Source organism: Aethina tumida, chromosome 1, assembly GCF_024364675.1.
Source record: "Aethina tumida isolate Nest 87 chromosome 1, icAetTumi1.1, whole genome shotgun sequence".
In the NCBI taxonomy this organism is placed as follows: Eukaryota; Metazoa; Arthropoda; class Insecta; order Coleoptera; family Nitidulidae; genus Aethina; species Aethina tumida.
Window position 1 is genome coordinate 55,861,868 of NC_065435.1, and position 21,849 is coordinate 55,883,716.

At 30.3% G+C, this 21,849-nt stretch overlaps 2 protein-coding genes across 3 annotated transcripts in view; both read left to right on the top strand.

Annotated features, from left to right (window-relative positions):
* The first annotated feature begins 306 nt into the window (after window positions 1–306).
* On the top strand, window positions 307–10,323 carry LOC109601840 (chaoptin). 2 transcript variants are annotated; one of them, XM_020018136.2, is made up of 14 exons: window positions 307–479; window positions 1,078–1,348; window positions 1,414–1,583; window positions 1,913–2,268; window positions 2,576–2,822; window positions 2,918–3,172; window positions 3,228–3,561; window positions 3,628–3,905; window positions 5,105–5,288; window positions 6,212–6,312; window positions 6,560–6,755; window positions 6,944–7,213; window positions 7,656–7,902; window positions 9,898–10,323. In XM_020018136.2, exons 2-14 carry the CDS (start codon window positions 1,087–1,089, stop codon window positions 10,259–10,261), a joined length of 3,264 nt encoding a protein of 1,087 aa, XP_019873695.1. In that variant the 5' UTR covers window positions 307–479; window positions 1,078–1,086; the 3' UTR covers window positions 10,262–10,323. The 2 variants fall into 2 exon arrangements, with proteins under 2 accessions (XP_019873695.1, XP_019873688.1); XM_020018129.2 differs by having other exon boundaries at window positions 307–475.
* Window positions 10,324–17,112: 6,789 nt separating this feature from the next.
* Window positions 17,113–21,849, top strand: part of LOC109602854 (uncharacterized) — an 81,473-nt gene continuing 76,736 nt past the window's right edge. Inside the window, exon 1 of the mRNA XM_020019309.2 lies at window positions 17,113–17,343. Within this exon, the coding sequence (XP_019874868.1) occupies window positions 17,286–17,343 (58 nt within the window). The 5' untranslated portion in view covers window positions 17,113–17,285. The remainder of the gene's footprint in view (window positions 17,344–21,849) is intronic.

Genomic DNA, 21,849 nt, shown 5'->3' on the forward strand with positions numbered 1-21,849 from the left:
CATAACATTACATTTTTATTCAAAGACTTTATTATAAGAAAAATTTTTATTTCCTTCATATAGTTCAACGACCTCTTGTATATATGTCTAATCAATGATATTGATATTCATCCCATGTTTAACCAGTAACGGAGACCATTTAAACCATAACTGTAGATTTCGTTAAATTAAATTTGTTATATATTTTTAATTGTATTTTAATAAATCCCCCATCTCTTAGTTTTAAACTGCATACGCCAAGAGAAAGTGTCCACAAGACTTCCCTACCACTCCTTCGCTCATTCAGAATCGGTTTACCTTGATAGGTAAAAGTGAATTCACTGCTTAAGTTAGTCATGACAAATTCCTGATACAATGTGACTTACCGAACTAAAGGCGTACTTAAAACTAATTGTAAATATTGTATATAGTGCTAAAAGTTAATAAATAAGTTGTACCAAATGAAAATTATGTCAAACTAATCTGGAAAAAGAAAGTAGGTATGTAGGTAGTATTTATATTTACGTATTTGTGTTTGTTTACACAAAAATGCAATGCAAATTTATATTACTAATAAATTAATAATACATTAATATAATAAATAAGTTTATTTTTTATTAATAATTTCCAATAAATTGTAAACATCCCAATTTTATTTATTTTTTAATTCAGTAACATTCAAATAGCCTTGACTATCAGTCACCTATTTGGATTTATCCAATAAACTGCAAATTGCCATTTGCAACTCTTAACGTCATTATAAAATTTATTTTAAATTATATTGTAAATTAGAATTACATTAAATACGTTATATGATGTCAATAAAATTCATTTGCAATTTATAAATAGTAATAATAATAAATAATTAAAATATTAATATTATATTTTTATTTATAATTTATTTATTTTAATTTAAAATATATTGTTACTGTATAATAGTAAAAATTAATCAAATACAATAATATTTAATTAATTTTTTAAAACCTTCAAATATATTTTATATTTAAAATAAAAACATAAATTTTGAATATTTTCAAAGAATAAAAAAATGAGACAAGATGGGAAGATTTTCTTATATTTGATTTATATCTGTTACAGTAGTTCACAATGCTATACAAACTGTTTTTGTTGCTCGTCATATGGATGATGGGTAACATTGTCCTGGGCGAATATATTCCCCCAGGACCAGCATTTCGTTGTCCCAAAGATAAGTATCTGCTGCATCCCTGCAGCTGTGACATCGAATCAGACGTCGGTATTACGGTCAGCTGCAACAATACGAATCTGGCCAGCATGAGTGTGGCTCTCAACAATTTAGCAGCTTTCAAACTGCCCATCGAAAAATTAACTATATACAAATGTCACATAGGTGAGATTAATACACATACAAGCGTTGTCATAGTATTAAGTTATTTACATTACGTTCTGTTGCAGCACGTTTGTATGGAAGCCTCCTGTACAAGCTTCAATTAAGGGTGTTACAAATAGAAGACACACCTATAGAAAAAATAGAAGAACATACATTCTTAGGCGTGAACGAGACACTAAATGAACTTTATATTCACAATACTGAACTATCGGAATTTCCAACAGAGGCATTTAAGGTAAATACTGCTTATATTAAATTATATTTGTTTACAATAACGAGAACTAATTTGATAATGGACTTTCAATCGATTATTTGCTCTGCATCTTATTTAAAATTAAAATTTCTTCGAAAATATTCTGTATATTTTTTTATTTAATGAATATTTAATTAGTTTGACTTTAAATTATGTCTCAAGGCAACTCCTGTTATGACAGGTCTGCTTAATTATTCTCAAAAAACCTTTCCAGGCAAAGAACCGATTATGTATTTAAATTAGAATTCTAATTACTCCTTTTCGACTCGCCCCGTCGCCATAACCCTTAACCCTGTCGATTCGTTTTCCAGATCCTCGGAAACTTGACGATCTTAAGCATCGACCGACACAAGCTAATCAACCTGCCGAAGGACGCCTTCGTCCTTAGCGACATGACCGGCAAACTGTTACGTTTGCACATTACGAACGGAACACTGGAGACCCCACCTTTAGAAAGCTTGCAGCCCCTGCGGAAGCTTAAAACTTTAGATTTGCATGGAAATAGAATCAAAGAGCTGAAGAGGAATCAATTCAAGGGACTGCGCGACGTCGAATCGCTAGATCTCAGCCACAATAACATTGCCAAAGTGGATTCGAGCCATTTGGCTGATTTAACTAAGTTGGGATGGTTCAATGTGTCTCACAATAACATTGCAGAACTCACTAGGTAAGCCAAATGGCCCGAGGAAATGAAGTAACGTGTGGTTAGTTGATAGCATATTAAGAATGTTCCCCATATTCGAGGGACATCTTGGTCATGATCAGAAGTCATTTCTATAATTAAATGTTGCGAAAAGCGGTATATTTAATCCAAGATGGGTATTTAACAAAAAATATTAAGTAATATAGTATCTTTCAGGAACATTTGATACTAATTAAATTTGAATATTCCTTTCAAATTACTTTTTACTTTGAAACACAATTCCCTAAAGATCAACTCCAATTGCCAAATATTTCAATTATTTTTTTTCCAGAGGGGCGTTTGCAAGAAATACAATATTAAAGGTTTTGAACATGTCGAAAAATAAATTGCGTCGCCTCGATTCAAATTCATTCAGAGGTATGCGATTTTTGCGTCGTTTATTCCTATCAGATAACGCTATTTCGGACATTGGCCGTGGCACATTTGGATCACTCAAACGAATAGGGACAATCGACTTGGCAAGGAATTTTATTAAAAAGGTCGATTATCAGATGTTCTTTGAGCTCAATTTTATTGAGGTAAGTGTTTGGATATCGAAAACTTTTATAATATTAATTTAGAAGGAACTCTAACTTCCTATAATATTATTTCATTTGAAATATATTTATGACAGGTTTTGGACATGTCGGAGAACAACATAACTGTACTGGAAAAGTCAGCTTTTAAAGATTTATATCTATCAACAATTTTACTGAGGAAAAACAACATTAGTAACATTGAAGCTGGATCGTTTATAAACTGTGCCAACATAACACTCCTTGATCTCTCTCATAATAATCTGTCAAGCTTGAATAAGAAGGCCTTTGATGAAACTACCTACGCCACAGAGTTGCAACTTTCCTATAATTATTTTACTGAACTAAATCAGGTAAAATGACAATATACGACATGCCATTTTACAGATGTTAACGATTTGTTTTTAGATTCCAATGCAAAACATGACGGGAATAAAAATTCTAAATGTTTCTCATAATGCCATTTGGAGAATACCCAAAGCAACGTTCCCAAAACTCTATGAATTACACACTATTGATTTATCTTACAATAACTTGACCGATATATTTAACTCAGTTTTCCAAACGTTGTTTTCTCTAAGAATGCTGGATCTGAGTCACAACCCTTTGGAGTCAATTAAACCGAGCACGTTTGGTGCACTACCAACTTTGCTAAAGCTGGATTTAAGTTACAACAAAATCACTAGCATTGCTAGAAGTGCTTTAACTAGATTAGCTAGTACTAGAGAAGTTATTTTGAGGGGTAAGTAAAAAATAAGCTATACTTATATTGATTAACATGATACATGACAAAACTAATCATTTTTAGGAAATCAACTGAAATCCCTGTTTCTGCTACCAATTTCGACGTCTCACTTGGACTTGTCGTACAATGAGTTTGAGGAACTGCCTCCTAAACTGTGGCCTTCTATGAACTCCTTGCTTAGCTTAGACTTAAGTCACAATAAACTTGGCGACAATTTGGTACACGGTAGTTTTGCCAACTTGCTTACCTTACAAAGAGTAAACCTTAATTATAATGGTATGACGCAGCCTCCCTGGGCGGCGTTAAGCGAACTAACTGCTCTTCAATACATCTACATGGAGGTAAATTATTAATTTATAATTTAGTTTCCTAAACAAATTTTGGGTACACATTAATATTCGAAAACCAATTAGTGAAATTTACTGATTTGAAACAAATCTGTTTCGGTGTGTATTTATTTGAGGTTTATCTTTAATCAATAAAAGACAATATAGAAAACATTTATATTATATTAAAAAGTTTAAATTATATATTACAGATATATGTACATATTTGCTAACAAATTGAATAATAACAATGAAATCAATCAAATGACACATTGTATCAAACTACCTTACATTTGTATCATTATCTACATTATCTATATAACTAACAATACAAGGAGAACAAGTAACAAAATGAAAAACACTTTTTATCTAAATTTCTGTGAATTAATATTAATATTTATTATTAATAATAATTAGTAATCATCAAATTTTTGGAATATTCAATTAATTATTAGCATTATTATTTATTTTTCTCCAATAAATCGATGAGCAGAATTTTCATTTTTGTTAATCCTTTTTTCTTGTTGGATTCTACAAAGAAAAGAATCTTTTAACAATTGTTTTGTATTAAAAAAGTATCAACTATCTTAAATTAAATAATATCTTGTATGTATGTATAATAATAAATAATGAAATTGTTTGCATTAGCATAGAGAATGGTAAACAAACGTCTTTGTAGTTAGATATTATCATTTCCTCAATGTTAAATATTCAATAATGTTATCAACAATATTGTATTTAACATATGATTATTATTTGATGATCGAAGTTTACCACTTACTCATTACATGCAGTACATACAAGTAAAAATAACTTACCTAAGTAAATATTATCTTTTAAAGTCTTTAAAAACAGACATATACTACATTAAACATCACTAACACAAAATTTTTAAGATCCGAAACAATGTACACAACACATTCCCTGGTGGGAACTAAATATTGGTTACTGTAGAGAATAATAATCAACATCATCACTATGTGCAACTTTTCCATGTATAATAATATATTTAAAGAAACAGATTTATGTACTTTTCTCAGTTGAAAATTTGTTATTTTCTTTAGTATAAAACATATCCTCAGGATTCTTTAAAAATATTTTAATAACTATAGCTTTCAGTCCCTTGAACAACCTTAAGTATGCTCTCGACCCATTGCATCATCTAGAAATAACTTCCTGTTCTGTTTTGATAACATCCTTGGTTTTAATTGCAGGGAAACAACCTCACCAAGTTGGATAGGAACGCGTTCGGTCGACTACCTGTTGTCTTCGAGCTCAATTTGGCCCATAACAATTTAAATAATATCAGTTCGAGGGCATTCGAAGGACTGCTCCAGATCCTTGTTCTAAATCTAACGAACAATAACCTGACTTACATCCCTAACGGAGCATTTCAAGGTAGGAAACTGCATGTATGTTTTAAGTTTTGAACTGATTCGACGGTTTGCACATGAGAACACTTTGCGAAGTTGTATGCTTACTACTGTAGATAAACAGATCTATTAATTAAACAGTCTACAAAGTAAAATTTAATATGAATATAAATTAATATTGGTAGGATCAAAACCAAGAAATCATTAATGCACTCTTTAATGTTCCTGTTATGTAATATAATAAAATATTTTCAGTGAAATATCCTTGTTACAAAATACTTAAAAGTTAAATACTCTTATATTTTCATTGATTTGATTTCATCTGCTGTAAGGGGTTTTTATCGTCTGAACTTCTATGAAATATAAAGAACTGTTAGGAGTTAATACTTGTAGAGTTTCCTGCCACTTTAATATTCTGGGATCGTGCCTGCGTAACTTGGTTAACTTGCAATTTTGTTGCATTTCGCCCATTGACTAAGGAGCTTATGGACCGAAAGTCGTTGTGTCCTTGCTGAGAATGTAATATCAGCTTTATTTATAATAGTATTTCGTTACGTTAATGGCTTCTTCCACGACTTTGACTTAATGGGGGTTTTAATTTATGCAGCGGTTTATATATATAGTATAAACTTCGGGAAAATCTGCCACATCTACTGTGCTCAGCGCTGGAACAATGTAACATACTTACAAATAAAACTCTTGAAGCACAGTAATTAGTTCTAAAAATAGATTTTACTTTAATGGCAATTTAGCTGAAAAGTACGTGAAATAGGCTGAAGTTAATTCAATGTTATTTATTTTGGGTTTTACATGCCGTATTGGTTCTTATTCTCGTTTTGTCTGGGATTCGGTGAAACGATATAATCCATCGGGAATTCTATTCAGAGTCTACTCATTTGAAACCATTAAACAAACAAACTATAAGTTAAAGTAATTTGTGCTTTTCAGGATTGGTTGCCTTACACACATTGGATTTATCTCACAATAAAATTGCTAAACTGGATAATAAAACACATGGATTATTAGATGATTGTTTATCTTTGGAAAGGGTATGTATTTGTTTAAAGAACAAAAATTATTATGAACACGACATATATATTAATTAAAAAGAAGTATGAATAATAATGAAACCATCATCACTACTTGAAAATCGTGTCGATTTCAATCAAAATCTTCAAATCTCATTAAATGAAAAGTAATTCTCGCTTTAGTTCTGTTGATGTTGTCGTCGCTTAGTATCATCTCTAACTGAATTTTCCACAGATGCGGAGTGTCTTAAATCGATCTTTGTTTCAGCTGAACCTGAGCTATAACAAAATAAGCTTCCTTACAAGGAAAACGTTTCCCAGTAATCCCTACATTCCTTATAAATTAAAGGAAATCGACCTGTCTTATAATTCAATGCCCGTAATAACTTTTGATCTTGTTTTCGGCACTTCGAAACTGACGAAGTTAAATCTCTCTCACAACGCAATTTCCGACATACGGAAAGGTAAGTGTTATTAAGATATTATTCTCGTTTTGTGCAATCCGCGAACAAATGCGCCTGAAACTAGAATGTTTGGCATACAAAGCTCAAAGGTGCCATAATTCTCAAATAAATCACCGAGTTATAACTGTTGTGTCAAGTAATCTGAAATCCTTTTACGCTACCAACGAAAAATTAATCTTCTTTTCCAGCGGTAATAGGAAATTTGACGCGACTTGAGATCCTGGATTTGTCGCACAATAAGCTCTACGACCTGAACAGCGACAATGAGTTTTTCCGTTTACCGACGAACATCAGCGAATTGTATTTGGCCGACAATCAGTTGACGGATTTACCTTGGGCCCATCTCAAGAACGTGACGCATATTTCGGTGCTGGACCTTAGGGGGAATCTGTTCGATCGGTTTGGTCCAGACCTGACGGATCTGGTTGTCAAACACGGGACGGAGGTTTACTTTGAAGGTAATCTAAATAAGTTAACAAGTTTGAGTTAACAAGTTTGGCTATTAGAAATATTCGTTTTCATGTTTCAATATAAAAAACATGATTGCTTTCTTTAACACTTGAACCCTCGTTTTAAAAAGGCATGGCTAAATTAATTATGTTGAAAACATAATAAAATTCAAAAATCATTAAAACATAAGGTGAAATTTATTCAGCAAAAATTTCTCTTATTCCCACCAACAAATCATATTTCCACTGGCACGCTTAAAATTATCATATTTTCCGACTCCTGAATAGCAGGCGGCATTAAAAAACCTTCGACATCAAAGATATTCTTATTCCTGCAAATATTAAAAAAAATATGTCTAAATGCTCCTGGCACTTTCCTTAAAAATTCACGCGCCTAATAAAATCATCATATCAAAGGCCTTAATATACATTTTCCTGCAATTTTTTCCAGACAACCCCCTGCACTGCGACTGTTTCCTGCGACCTTTGGCCCGTCACCTCCACAATCAATTATTGTTGCCGGAACATTATAAGGAGGTGGCCTGTGCCACTCCACCCTATTTGTCGAACGTTACGTTGTTCAGTCTTACCGAAGACAGATTGAATTGTCCTATCAATGTTAACACGACAAGGATCAAGGACGCTACAACAGAGGACTATGATGTCTTACCAGACATTCGATTCCGAGAATTAACAATGTAAGTAAATTTTATATTTGTGTCTAATAAAAAGTCGGGATTGGGGTTTCTGAAAGTTAATTATAATAGTTTTCACACTTAGAAAAGGATTAATTCAAAAATATATGAAAAAAATTATTTGTAATTTTTCTAGAATTAAATTAAATAACGTTTATTGAAGTTGCTTGACAATTTTAAACATTCAACTATTGTTTAACCAAAATTACTTCCTACAAATACAGTGTTGGCCACAATACATGTAGGAAATATAAATTTTTGAAAATTTTATTTCAAAATGAATATTGAAATTGTTAATAATTTTTAGAAGTTCAGCGAGGTATGTGCGAAACCATCGTACTATTTTATTATTTTTGTTTCAATAATTTTTTTATTTAAAAAATATAACTGGAAAAAATGGTCTCTTGAGCATGGATTCTATCAATTTATCAGTTTGACTCTGTTCTATTGAATACCAACCCTCACTCATTTTTTTCAAATAAATCGGTCTTGTTTCACATATTAGTACCTCTGATTTTGCGTTCAAGATGTCCCCACAGAATCTCAATAGCGTTAAGGTCGGGTCTTTGTGTCGGCCACTTCATTACTACGACCTTTTTCGTTAAAAATCAATCCTTAACCAATTTTGAGGTGTGTTTTTGATCGTTGTCGTGTTGAAAAATATGCCTTAATGTATTTTTTCAAACAAATACGGCTATACAAAATTTCTTTATAAATGAATCGATCGATTATGCCCTCTATATTGTGAATTGGACCAAACCGTACGAAGAAAAACACCCCCATACAAGATCCTCCTTCATGTTTAACATTATATATTTTTAATTCAATAGTTCATCTTTTGGACACCGAATACAAACAATACCATCACTGTTAAACAGGTTAAACTTTGTCACTCCAAACAATTCTTTTCCAGTCATTCACAGTCCTCGTTTGCTTTTGGGCAAATTTTAGTCAGGCTGCGATGTTCTTCGTAGAAGTGGTTTCTTTGCTGGCCTACAACTTTTTAAACCTGAATCCAAAAAATCTTTGACGTAGAAATCCTAGATTCCAGATGATATAATATCTAATATTTTGTTAAGCAACTCCAAACCATTTATTGAGGTTATTGATACATTCAGACTTATAAATGAAGGATTAAAGCACTTATTTTGTCTTAAATACTAGCTTTTTGTCCAACCAAAAAAAAAAAAATTCATACAATTCTTGGTGTGCTATACAGAGTGGGTAAAATACCTAATTATTATAGTACACAAGTGTTATACTTTGGAACGTTAATAATATTGATATTACAGTACAAATTTTCAAAATATAGAAAATAAGGAAATTCCAAGTAGTGTGGTTAATACTGTACTTCTAGTAATTATGAACATTTTGTAAATTATTTGGAAAAAATAAAAATAAACTAGAACATTACCACCAAACAGAATGAATCGACATCCTGCTTACAAACAGACTGAATGTGGTACGTTTACATCAATCAAATAATTGTTTGTTTACCTTTCGTTGGCAACCATTTATTCTCGACGGCGCATTAATTCCTTCAATCAAAACAAAGTTTCGAATGGGGGGGAAATGCGATTTCCATTTTTGCCAGCCAGGATAATAGAAATTGATTACCGGTTGTTTTGAACTTTAAATGTCAGCCGGGATGAATAAAGTTGCGCCCGGTTCTCAAAACAAACGACCGAATGAAATATCGCGGTCCGATAAACTATAACAAATGAGATTGCACGGCAATGAGGCCAGATTAATTTTTTTTTTCGTTTGGCTTGCAAATTCAAATCCATTAAAAACCCCGACATTCATGTTATCTATGGCCTTTAAATGGAATGAAGACGTAAACAAATCACTGTAGATAACATATAATTACATTCAATTTTTATTATTCATTAAACGATTCTTTCTACTGCTTGGTAATGTTTTGTGTGTTTAAAAGAAAAACCTTTCCTCCTTATCGCTTATGTAAATATTTCATAAATAAATCACGCAAATTTTCAGAAAGCGCAAAACGATGATTGTACGTTGGCGTGTGATGAAGAACGACGACATAGCTGACGCTTACGTTTTCATCAGGAATGTGAAGATGCCCCAAAAGGTCGTGTTCCAGGCGACTTTGCCATATTTCAAAAGAAAGTTGGAGACGATAGTCCCCGGAAACTTGTCGGAGGACTTAAAATTAGGTGCTGAATACCAAATCTGTTTATTGGCTAAGGACAGTAAAACTTTCGTTCGTGGGATCTATCAGGAACAATGCCGGGATCTGTCCGAGACATTCAAAAGTTCGACGACTTCATACAAATCCAATCTGGAAGTTTTATTGCTTATCGTTTCTAGTGTGATACTGAAATATCTTGTACATTGACGTTTCTAAAGGACTGTATTTAAGTAAATATTGTTAATAAAATTATTTTTGTTAACCCATAATTGTATTTATTTGAATCTATTACTTTATGTTTATTGAATTTACCACAATTCTCTTTCTTATTGGTGTTGTAACAAAAAGGGCCAATTAGTTTTGGGCTAGAAATCTGAATGTAATTTCAGCTTAACACGACTAGACTTGAGTAACAGCGAACTGAATGCCAAGTATATTGTGGCGATAGAAGGGGGAGATATACACGCTCATTTTGAACGACAATGGTGACATGTATGCATGTGCATCTAATTTCAAATCTCAATTTGGATTGCCAGAAGGTGATAGCCTAAAATTTAGACAGATAGACAAATTAAGGTCTTACTTTATAACGGACATCTCATGTGGATCAGATTTCTGTGCTGCCATAACATATAACGGAGATCAGTACGTGTGGGTAAATAACGTTAGGATTTGTTAACACTACTCCTGTAGTTGTAGTTGATTTGAAAGTTCTTATATTTAAGATAACGCATATAATCAGTGTGCAGACACTTTGATATTCAGAACAGCTCTTCTGTTTGCAACACTGTACTGACTAAAGGTGTTGAAGTGTTTATGTGGGACTGAAACTATTGAAGACAATTAGGATGAGACAAAGAGTAACATAAACCTATATTAATTCCCAATTTGACTGATGTGCAACATCTAAGTTCAGGTCATAATCATAACTTAGTTATAGCTAAAGGTGGCCGTTTGTTTGCTTGGGGTTGGAACGCTCTTGACAGTTGTGGTTTGCTTATTACAAGGCTGTTATGCGAGTAAAGCCAATTCTCACAATTAAACGGATGAATTCTCCTTATATTACAATTACAACTGTTTTGCCACTGCAGAATAATTTTTTTATAAATACATTTAGATAATTTTTACATGAAAATATTTTTATTGCCATTTTCTTAGATCGCATTAAATTTTTAATTTTTATATAAAGTCCAAATTGGTGCCACAGAAAATTAAAAAATTTTATTTAAACAATATTTACTTCACAACTTCATATAAATTTAAACATAAAGCTTGACATAAAAATATTTAAACAACTTTTTCATCTAAAAATAGACAATAGATATTTTTTATAGTGATATATAGTGTAAAACTACTAATTTAATTTATGATCGAATAAATACATTGATAAATGGGCTACAGCCTCTGCATCGTTGACCTGAAACTGGTGAATTGCCATGAAAACAGAATGATGCTATATGTTTCCAGCGGCATTATGAACGTGAATACTAATTCATTATCCTAATAAGCTTGTTCTTATGCGGTCGCAAAAACTCTAATTAAATCCGGCAAAACTACAAATCCCGCTATAGTCGAAAATTTAACGAGTTTCGTCAACGTCCGTGGCTGAGCAAAAACTCAACCCTTGTTACCCAGCAGCACTCAAACTATTATTTAGAGCTTTGTGTAAAAACAATAATTATTAATTATTGTGTCAACGAAACTTTTTTGATCAGTGTAATTATATTCAACTCATAAATTTACATTAGTATTCATTAAATTATAAATGTATTAAAAGAATATTGCTTAATATATTGTTATTATTAAAATATTTAGATTTTATTATAATAATGCATTTGGCAGTATCGAAGTAGTTACAATAAGATGAATATATTCTCTATAATAGCCAATATTTTATTGTTGTTTTTAGATTAGAATATGTAATTATTCAAAATTTAGAAGTTATCACCATACTCCATACAAAATTGCTCTAATATTTTTTGTTAATAATTACAATTATAAAATTAATAATAATTAAAGTAATATTGTTTTAATATGTTTAAAGCTTTTTAAAAAGTTGTGCTATTCGTGAAGTTATTGCAGACGTGCATATAATATAAAATGAGTAAATATAATAATTATATTAATTTAGTAAACATTTTGGACAATTAAACGAAAGTAGGTGGCAAATTATTTATCATTCGTTTAGAGTACTCAGGTAAGTCAAGCACTGAGTAATTTGAGCATAATGACCGTGGGGCGTTTATGGTCGAGTATGTTTGCATTCTATGTTTATTTGCATTACACTTGTTACATAGACTAGACGTTTGTTTGATTAATGGCTTCATTATTCGAGATTACCCGACGTACTGCAGATATGTAGATGCTTGAAGCTTGAGAGAAAGTTAACTTACTTATTTCTCACAATAAGTCGCCCACTATGATATAAAATGGTTTTCGTCTCAAAATACGAAAAAGTACAGTTACATTTAAGAAGTCATAAATAGCAATTGCAAACAAAGAACGACGTATTACAAATATTTAAAAATGTTAAATACTACAGTTGGACATTATGGACCCAACAATTAGCAAATTAATTGGTTGTTTGAAGGTGGAGGTTGCAAGAAAATTTCCATAACGGTACCCAGGAGAGCGATACATCAAATTCTCATAACTGTAATGGAAATATTCACAGAAAGTAAAACTAAAAATCGTTGGGCATTGTTTAGTTTGAAAAAAACTGTCGCACAATTATAAATTAATTGCTTGGCGTGCATTCGAATGATTAGGCAATTACAGGCATGAGAAAGATCAAAATATTAATTCTCTTCGACAATACGAGAACAGTAAATCCACAAGATTAACTTTTCTCATACGTGACTTCATTACTATTGTTTTATGCAAAATAGGAAAACACCAATGGGGGTATATTGTAAGACAAATTCAGGAAGTAATCTATCCAGGACAAATATGGTGAAAGACGTGAGTGGATGTCCCATATTAGATGCTATTAGTCATATTTGACTAATGATATCTATATAGATGTAGCCACATTTTGCGTGTCGGTGTTTTATCCATAAATATCGGGTTTTCCAAACTCGAATTATTTGTCATCGAGATGCAGTTACTGCCATTAAATTTTTTTCTTTCTCGTTTCCAGTTGTGGGTGTTTCGAACTATAAGGTTACATTAGAGAAACTGAATCTCATAACGGCAATGGATATACGAAATATCACTTGTCACGTTTAATATAATTTATTGTATAATTCGAATAAATGTGAAAATTTATTTGAAACAGGATAATTTCAAATAATAATGGTGTTCGATTTGCATAGTCGTTTATTTAAGAACGACCAACGTGGTTATAAAGAATTATTCTCCGGAAACCAACGTATCTAAATTTGTTTTATGTAACAGGTTTTTTTGTCTATTAGTCTGTAACATTTTAAGTAGAAAATATAATTGAAAAGGGTTTGTTTGGATTTACTACTAGAAAATTGTTAATGAAAAAATAAATACATATACATACGACACAGAAAAAATGGTTCTTAGGCACCTTTAAAAGTTGCTCCTTAACGATGAGCTCTTAATTTTAAGAGGACGGTCCTCTTCATCTCAGTTTTTCCATTTTTTCATCAGTCTCATCCATATCTAGTCATTACTTGATCGTACAAAGTTCACAAATTTAAAATTTTTATTAAAACTATTATTATCAGTGTGCATTGGGATTCGAATAGATTAATCACAATCAGTTGGAGACATTTTTTGTAGAGCGTTTAATGTGCGACAAAAATATATGTTGGGCATTTTATAATATTTACTTATCTACGAGTTATAAAATTTAGAAGTAAAAGAAAAATGTTTTTAAATTTTTCAAACTTTGACCTTCGATATCTTCTAAACGGTAAGAGTTATGGAAAAATTGTAAGATACTTTTTTCATAGATAAAGTGCGAGTAATGGATTTGAAGATTAAAAATTAGATTGCGTGACAGAAAATGTAAAGTGAAATTTTTTGTATGATCAAGTGATGGCGAGACATGGATTTTACTCTATGGGACTGAAGAAAAAATGGAAAACTGAGATGAGGAAGACCTTTATATTAAAATTAAGAGATCATCTTTGAAGAGCTAATAACATATAATATATTAAATTAATAAATTTTTAAACATTTTAATATTTATCGTCCACCTACAGACTAGTTTATGCCTCTCACACCGGAAAGAAGGCCCCATATTTTCGTTTATCATCTCATCAATCTCCGGATTAGTATCTTACGGATATTAAAATGTGAATAAGAAAACCAATTTATTTAAATTGATAAATATTCAACGTATATCAATAATTCAATATCCACTTTATTAAAATGGTAATTTATATTTGGCTGGAAATTGTAGCACAATTCCCAATTTAAGATATAGTCTAAAAAGAGAAGCCGTTAACCGATTATACATTTTATTTTTAATTTATGGCGTCGACTAATTAATGAAAATTTTATAGCCATTGTATATAAAATTCCCGTAGTAGAATTTTTTCTAATTTATGAAAATCGAGTTTAGTTTATTTACAAAAATAAATATTCACACGCATATCAAAAAACGAAATAAAAAAGAGAAAACATGTTCTGCCAAAAATATAGAACAGAACTTGGTATACACATTGTACTAGAGTTGTACAGAAAAGAAAATAAAAACATGACATGGAAAGAAAACTTTCATGTATATTCAAGATGTGCGAAACCTACTTATTAAAATAATCATGACTGAATAAAAAATTTAATTAAAACAATTCAAAATTACTTGCTGGTTGATTGTATCCCAACACTTCTATCACATGCAGTGTAATCTATAATTTCTCTTCGAGCGAGAAAATAATTTTACTTTAAAATGCATTAAAACTCGCATCTCGGATTGCCAGTCCATTTACATCCTAATCATTCTCCATGTTATTAGAAACCGGATCAAGATTTACGGCTTTAGTTTGAAAAGCTGCCACGTATACCCTTGTATACGGATCGCCAAACAGAAAAGAAAGCGAAGAATCGATCACACGTGCACGTTTTCAATATACGTATAAATTTTAAATAATAATTAAGACGTTCAACAATCGATAAATCATTGACTTTTAATTACGGTTGGTGCGTAGAGCAGCATATGCATGAGTAAAACATTGGGAAAAAGACGGGATTAATTTTAAACGGGCAGATGTTTGAAGCTGTTTCATTATTTTGCTTGCCGGTAAGTTCAAATGGTTTTAAGTTTCGGGTCTGGACCTCGTTGGCGAATTGCGTATGCCTAATATGGGAGCGATTGATTAACGAACGAACTTCAATAAGAATTTGTGAATTTTGCAACGTACAATTCCACTTCTTAGTCACAGCGATTTGATGCCTTTTAAATTAATGTTACTGTACAATCGGAAAAAAAGCCAATAACAGCACCATTACATCGAAACAGCGATGAAAACTGCGTTATTTAAATTTTATAAATTGTTCGGGTCGCTTAAGGAAAAATCGTGCATGTCACCGGCAATTTGAGTGTGGATTCTTGAAAACACAAAGCTCCCGAGCCCCAGTAAGACTTGAAGATGGCCTCCGGGCATCCGAAATGATATATTGCTGTATCATGAGTGGAACTAATTATATGACGAGTTTGAATATGAAAATAAACGGTGAATATGCAGTGCCGGCTTAATGATCACACGGACCTCACAATGCTAGAATAAAATTTCATGCTCCATCGTCGACAATGCCCTGTTACATATATCACGATGTGGAACATTGGAAGATGTGGATATCTGTGCTCAACCTTGGTTTTTATTATCACCGTCTCGCGTTACTTTTGTACAAATAATTGCCTTTAAATGAATGAATTTTCTAATTATTTAAGCCGACAAAAGGCTCAAATTATGTAATTAAGTTAGTCTTAATGTATATAAATTAAGTTAAGGTTATAGGATTTAAGTAAATAAATAAATAGTGTCTAATTCACACAAAAATTGTACTTCTAAAAAAAAGCTTTCTTTAATTAATTTACAGTTTGGTTTTAAAATTTTTAATTAAAAGAAACAATACACTCTTTTAGAATTCTTTCAGGTACAGAAAATGAGTGCTTTCATTGACCAAACAAAAGTTTTTATTGTGTCATGTGTATATCTCTATTAATATTAATAATAAAAAGATACATATTTACAGAATTAATAAAAATTAATTTTGAACAACCATTAATAGTACATCTGTTTTCTTTTAAATCCCAAATTTATAAGTTAATATTTCAAAAGATATTAACCTTAATTGTACTTTCATCATTCATTTTCATGCTGTTTCATACAATTCTAAGTTATTTAATATATTGTTAACAGTATTTTTATTAACTTTTCCTTGTTTTATAAATAATTTATTTGCAATCTTGAACATACCATCATTGTTTATTTGAATGTCAGATTTGAATGATTTATTATTTATTGCTTTATTCTATTTTTACGGTATTCTTTATTTCGTCATTTTAATTTTATCATATTTTTCATAAATTTTATTATTTTTCACTATTTAATTGGTATTTTATTACTTTTCTTAATTGCGTTTTATGATATTGATTATATTTTTAATGACCTATAAAATACAGTTTAATCCATTTGTTCCATTGCCTCTTCCATGTCTTCCTTAGGTCTTATATTGTATTTAGATACTTTGCTTAACAATGTTTGTCCGGTGATTTATTATAATATTATATAATATAACCGATACTTCCTCCGAGTACAATACGACAACCCCATTATCTGTGCTCACAATTACACCAATTCGCGATAGTACTTTTACGGTAGGTTCAGGTACCCGCAGTCGAACACGATGATTAAACAAACAGAACAATTATTTTCTTTGTGAGCCAACCACCACAAAATAACACAGAAGAAACCCATCGAGTGAGACAGTGGTTCCCAGTACTTGCACACACACACATACACACGCCGGTACGCGTAGTGCAGTACCACGCGAGAAAAGGAGACCGCCAAAGACAAGGCGAGAGCGGTACCGCAGGTGAGTGGAGAGAGAGTAAGCTAGACGGCCCACAAGACCAGCTATACATAGTCAGTTCGAATGTAGACACCCAAACCCACTCGTGTGGTACCGAGAAATGACATTTGTTCTCTGACGACTGGCATTTTCACTTTCTCACAGATTAGCAGTGATCGGCGGGTTCGGTGTTTTCGGTGTTGATTTTTTTTGGTGTGCACGGAAAAGCAGTTTGGGAAACATGATTTGGTTTAAAGTGTTGTGCTCCGGGGCGATTTTAGCACTTGCAACAGCAAAAGGTAAGCACTAGCCTTTCAACACCGCGAAATACGTATCGTATGACACAGTTTAAAGGATCGGTCTTCGATTCAGGGGTGGTGTCCTTGGCACCATCGAAATTAACCGAAAATGTTATTTTATGCACTGCACTTACGACACTATTTGAATTACTATCGATAATCGATAGGTGCTAAATAATATCGAGTACTTATTCTGGTTGAACTGGTTTATTGACCCTTCAGTACTTGGTACAATTAATTTTTTAGAACACTGTACTGGTCGTACATATTTCAATGATTTGCTATTAACTAATAGGATCATAGTCCTTTGCATAGATCGTTGCGGTTAATCTAAATATAGAAATTTTGCTCAAGGGTATTCTGAATTATTATTATTCGTATATTTACAATGGCATCATGTATGAACAAATATCAACCTTCACACAGTTTTATTTTAAAGTAATTGATCATATTTGCAATTGATGGCACAAGAAAAACAAACAAAAAGCTGTAAAACAAGTTAAAATGAATTGAAGGAATATCCATATTAGTAAATTTTAATTGTTAAAATACATATTTAAATTATTAATTGTGGTCAGAATATTTTTTTTTACTTCCAAAAGGTATATTCAAAAACTCTTTTCTTTTAAAAAAAGGAAATATGTTTTTAAATAATATTTTTGCAGTAAATTGTTTAATACAATTATTACTATATAATATTAAAATCTTAGGTTTTTATCATTATATATAACATAATAAAGATCATTTTTTTTGCTAACATTTATAAAAAAATCAAATTATTAATTATTAATTTTCCTTATGTATATATTTTTCTCAATTACAAAATTTAAATTTTTATTAAATAGTTTGAAAAAATATTATTAATTATTTTTTTATTATTGTGATTCATTATAATAATTATTAAAGTCATACCTATATGATATATTATTATTATTTTTAACCTTGTAATATTGTTAATATTAAAAAGTTTTTTCTCACTTTTTTAACACCATTTTATAATTATATTTAAAAAATTATTTAAGTAATTTTAAGTAATGTATAAAATTTTTTCTCACTTTTTTTAACATCATTTTATAATTATATTTTAAAAAATATTTAGTATTTTATTAATAATATTTTTTTACTACGAATTGTATTATTTTCATTCTTTAATAAAAATTAATTATTGTAAAACATATTATATATTATTTAATTAATAAGTTATTTATAGAAGAAAAATTATTAATTAGAAGAAAAAATAAAAATAAAAAAATATTGAACATTTTTACCACCAACCAATATTTATTTAATATTATTACAAACAAGAATCGCAAACAATATTATTAATTAATAATTTATTAATAATAAGAAAAAATAATTACAAAACAGTGAAAACTTAAATTGTCATACGTTATATCAATAATTTAATTATAAATAATTAGAAACAGAAATCAACACACATCAACATTATTTAAATTTCAAACAAGTAAAAGCGCAGAATGTGATGTAAATTAATACAATTTAAATTATTTTTTACAGTTACAATTATAATAAAATATACAGAGAAAACAAGTTTTTTCATATATAAAATATTATACATGTATTTTTGCCGATTATTATCTTGATTAAGAAATATTTATGTAGGAGGAACCAGAGTTTAAAAATATTACAAGTCGTGATTTAAAGGTCAAAGTTATACTAATTTTCAATGTACTAATTTGAGTTTTAAAATTACAAGAAAAAGTAATCTACAACATAAATAACAATCTGTAATTTGTCTATCTTTTTTCGTAACTCATGGGCGCATTTACTGCAAATTACAAAATATATTCCAGTTTCTCCGCCTGTATAATTAGAAAGAAATAAAGTAATAAAAGTTGAGAACGATTTCCATAAAATATGAAATTATTTTTATCAATACGTTCGGTGTATTTCATCACATATTTATTCAATTATTATTCAGAAACCAGCTTCCACCGGAATAATAAAATAATACGTCTGCACTGTATGAATAATGAATTTCATACAATGCCTTGGCACTACCTCCATGTGGCACTTTCAATTGTTAAGCAAATTGAGACATAACTCTTTTATAACCACTTATATATTTTATTTAAACATTATTTACTTTTCTGTATTGAACGAATTTTACAATAATGAGACACTAATCAAGGTTATTGTACCTTGCGACCGGAATGAAACATAAAACAGCAATTTTATTCTATTATACGCCATTAAAATAAGCGAATCTCCATCATTAGAACTTTTTCGTGTAAGTCAGATTAATTTTCAGATACAAACGGAAGCTTCGGCTATAAAAATATATAAAGCCTTAATGGAACATGATTAGCGCCAATTAAAAATCAAAACGTAATGAACCTGAGGATTTATTTAAATGACGTACACCCTATTTATTATTTTTTTGCGTCTGCCTCATTTAACGATGAATAATCAAACAATTACAGGTTCCTGAGAGCAATAATTTGTTGCAACCGGGGACATTAAAGCACCATTAGGAAATACATTTGTATAAAGTAAAAGGCAAAAACCGTGTAATGAATAAAAGCATTTTCATTCCTTAATGTCTCATAATTATTTTATTCTAAAACGCGACGACGCAACTTTAAAAGAAAGTGAATTAATAAGTTAAGTGCTGTAATTCCTACTTTTTTTCCTTACTCGTGTCTATGAAAATTGAAAAGATGGACAAAGTAAAACTGACACGATGACGTTTCTAATTAAATAATTAGAAAGTGAGTTTTTATATAACAAACTGATGAGTTCTATAATCTTATCGTCTATGTTAATTGCATAGTTCATTCTAGTTCAAAAATTGTATTTTCGATTATATAAACTTAATTAAATTATTTAATCCTGAATTAATGTGTGAAAAAAATACTAAGCCGTGATCTTAGGTCCCAAATTACACCTAATTGATTTCTGAACTATTTTAAAATGTAGATCTCAGACTAATCATTTAATGTAATAACATGAATAAATTACTGACGTCGATTGGATATATTAATAATATATGGCCCTAATAAATTGTACTGTGTTGTATTATAAATGTTTTAGTCGTGTGAATGTTCACAGCATCGTTAAATAAAAACAAATTGCCATAAACATTAACACCAAATCGAGCGAAACCCAACGATATAATTATTACACCTAGATGATTATAATAAAACTCCCGTGGAAAAATCACCACACGTAACATGAAAGTGTGTCACTAAACTATTGAGAACTAGTCCGTAATTGGAACCAGATCTCGGATGGACCATATGCTGCAATGGAATTGTTTTTTAGAGAACGCGGCTCTTCATATATAATAGAAATAGTATTCAATGGTTGTGGGAAGAAAAATGTTGTTATTGTTGTGTTTAATAACCAGCGATATTCCGGTTACTGATTTATTATGGAATTGTTCTTCGGTTTTTGTGGGATGTGAAACAGCCTTGAAATCTAACTTTTTGGTTGCATAAGATCTATTCTCTTGTGTAATGAGTCTGAAAAAATGTTTGTTTTAATTTCGGTTTATTTTTTATGTGTAGTAAATTGATTTGGCTAAGACGTACAATTAAAATAGCCTTGGTTTTACTAAATATAGGCTCGGTATTATTTTCTGGATATATATTATACAATTAATAAGGCGTATCTTAAATTAAACACAATGTATGTACGTATTTATTTTTAATTAAATTACACACATAAATTAATTAAAAACTAATATTTCATATTTGAATCAATTAAAAAACTAAAATGGCAATGTTTGCTGATAAAATATAACCAACCAGTCACATTCGAAGTTGAAACGAGTATAAAGTAATTTCGAATAAATTATTTATTATTGACATGTGTGAAAAAGCATTAAAATATTGAAATTCAATGCTGTACGGTTGACCCATCAAAATTGTTATTCGGTTGGAAAAAGTTAAATTTACGTTCGTGTTATATCGATATTGCTTTAAAATTGAATTTAATATACAAAATATGCAATATTAAACCGCAATAACTAAATATTTTTTAATTAAACATTAAAATAGCGTGAATTTATGTTCTTCTGTTACAATTGTCCTGAAGAGACATAAAACTTATTAATTTATTTAGGCTTAACCAGAATATTATAAGCTCCATCCTCAATAATATAAATTAAGCTCGATTAAAAAATATAAAATTTGATAGATTTATATGAGGTAACTGCGTCAACCATTAATTAAACCACAACCACATTATTCTCTTTGTTACAAAGCCAGATTTATATTGCTATTACATTATATTCTCCACAGTATTTTAATAAATAATAAATATTACGTATCCAAGACATTTCAAATTTTTTACATAATATGCAAATGCATCCATTAATAAAACCATGCAATAATGTCGCAGCAAATTCTTAACCTTTTTCGGATTTTACATAATGATATTCTTAACTGAAAGTTTACACGAACGTAAACTCGAGTGATAGTTTCTCTCTAATTTCCTGCTGAAAATTCTTATCTCCAACATTTACAAAATTGATCCCATAAA

Excerpts from the sequence above, each read along its gene's own strand:
- LOC109601840 (XM_020018136.2), top strand. The coding sequence starts at position 1,087 with ATGCTATACAAACTGTTTTTGTTGCTCGTCATATGGATGATGGGTAAC. Across the intron at positions 3,173-3,227 it reads ATTTTACTGAACTAAATCAG|ATTCCAATGCAAAACATGAC; the intron begins GTAAAATGACAA and ends ATTTGTTTTTAG. Across the intron at positions 5,289-6,211 it reads CCCTAACGGAGCATTTCAAG|GATTGGTTGCCTTACACACA; the intron begins GTAGGAAACTGC and ends TGTGCTTTTCAG.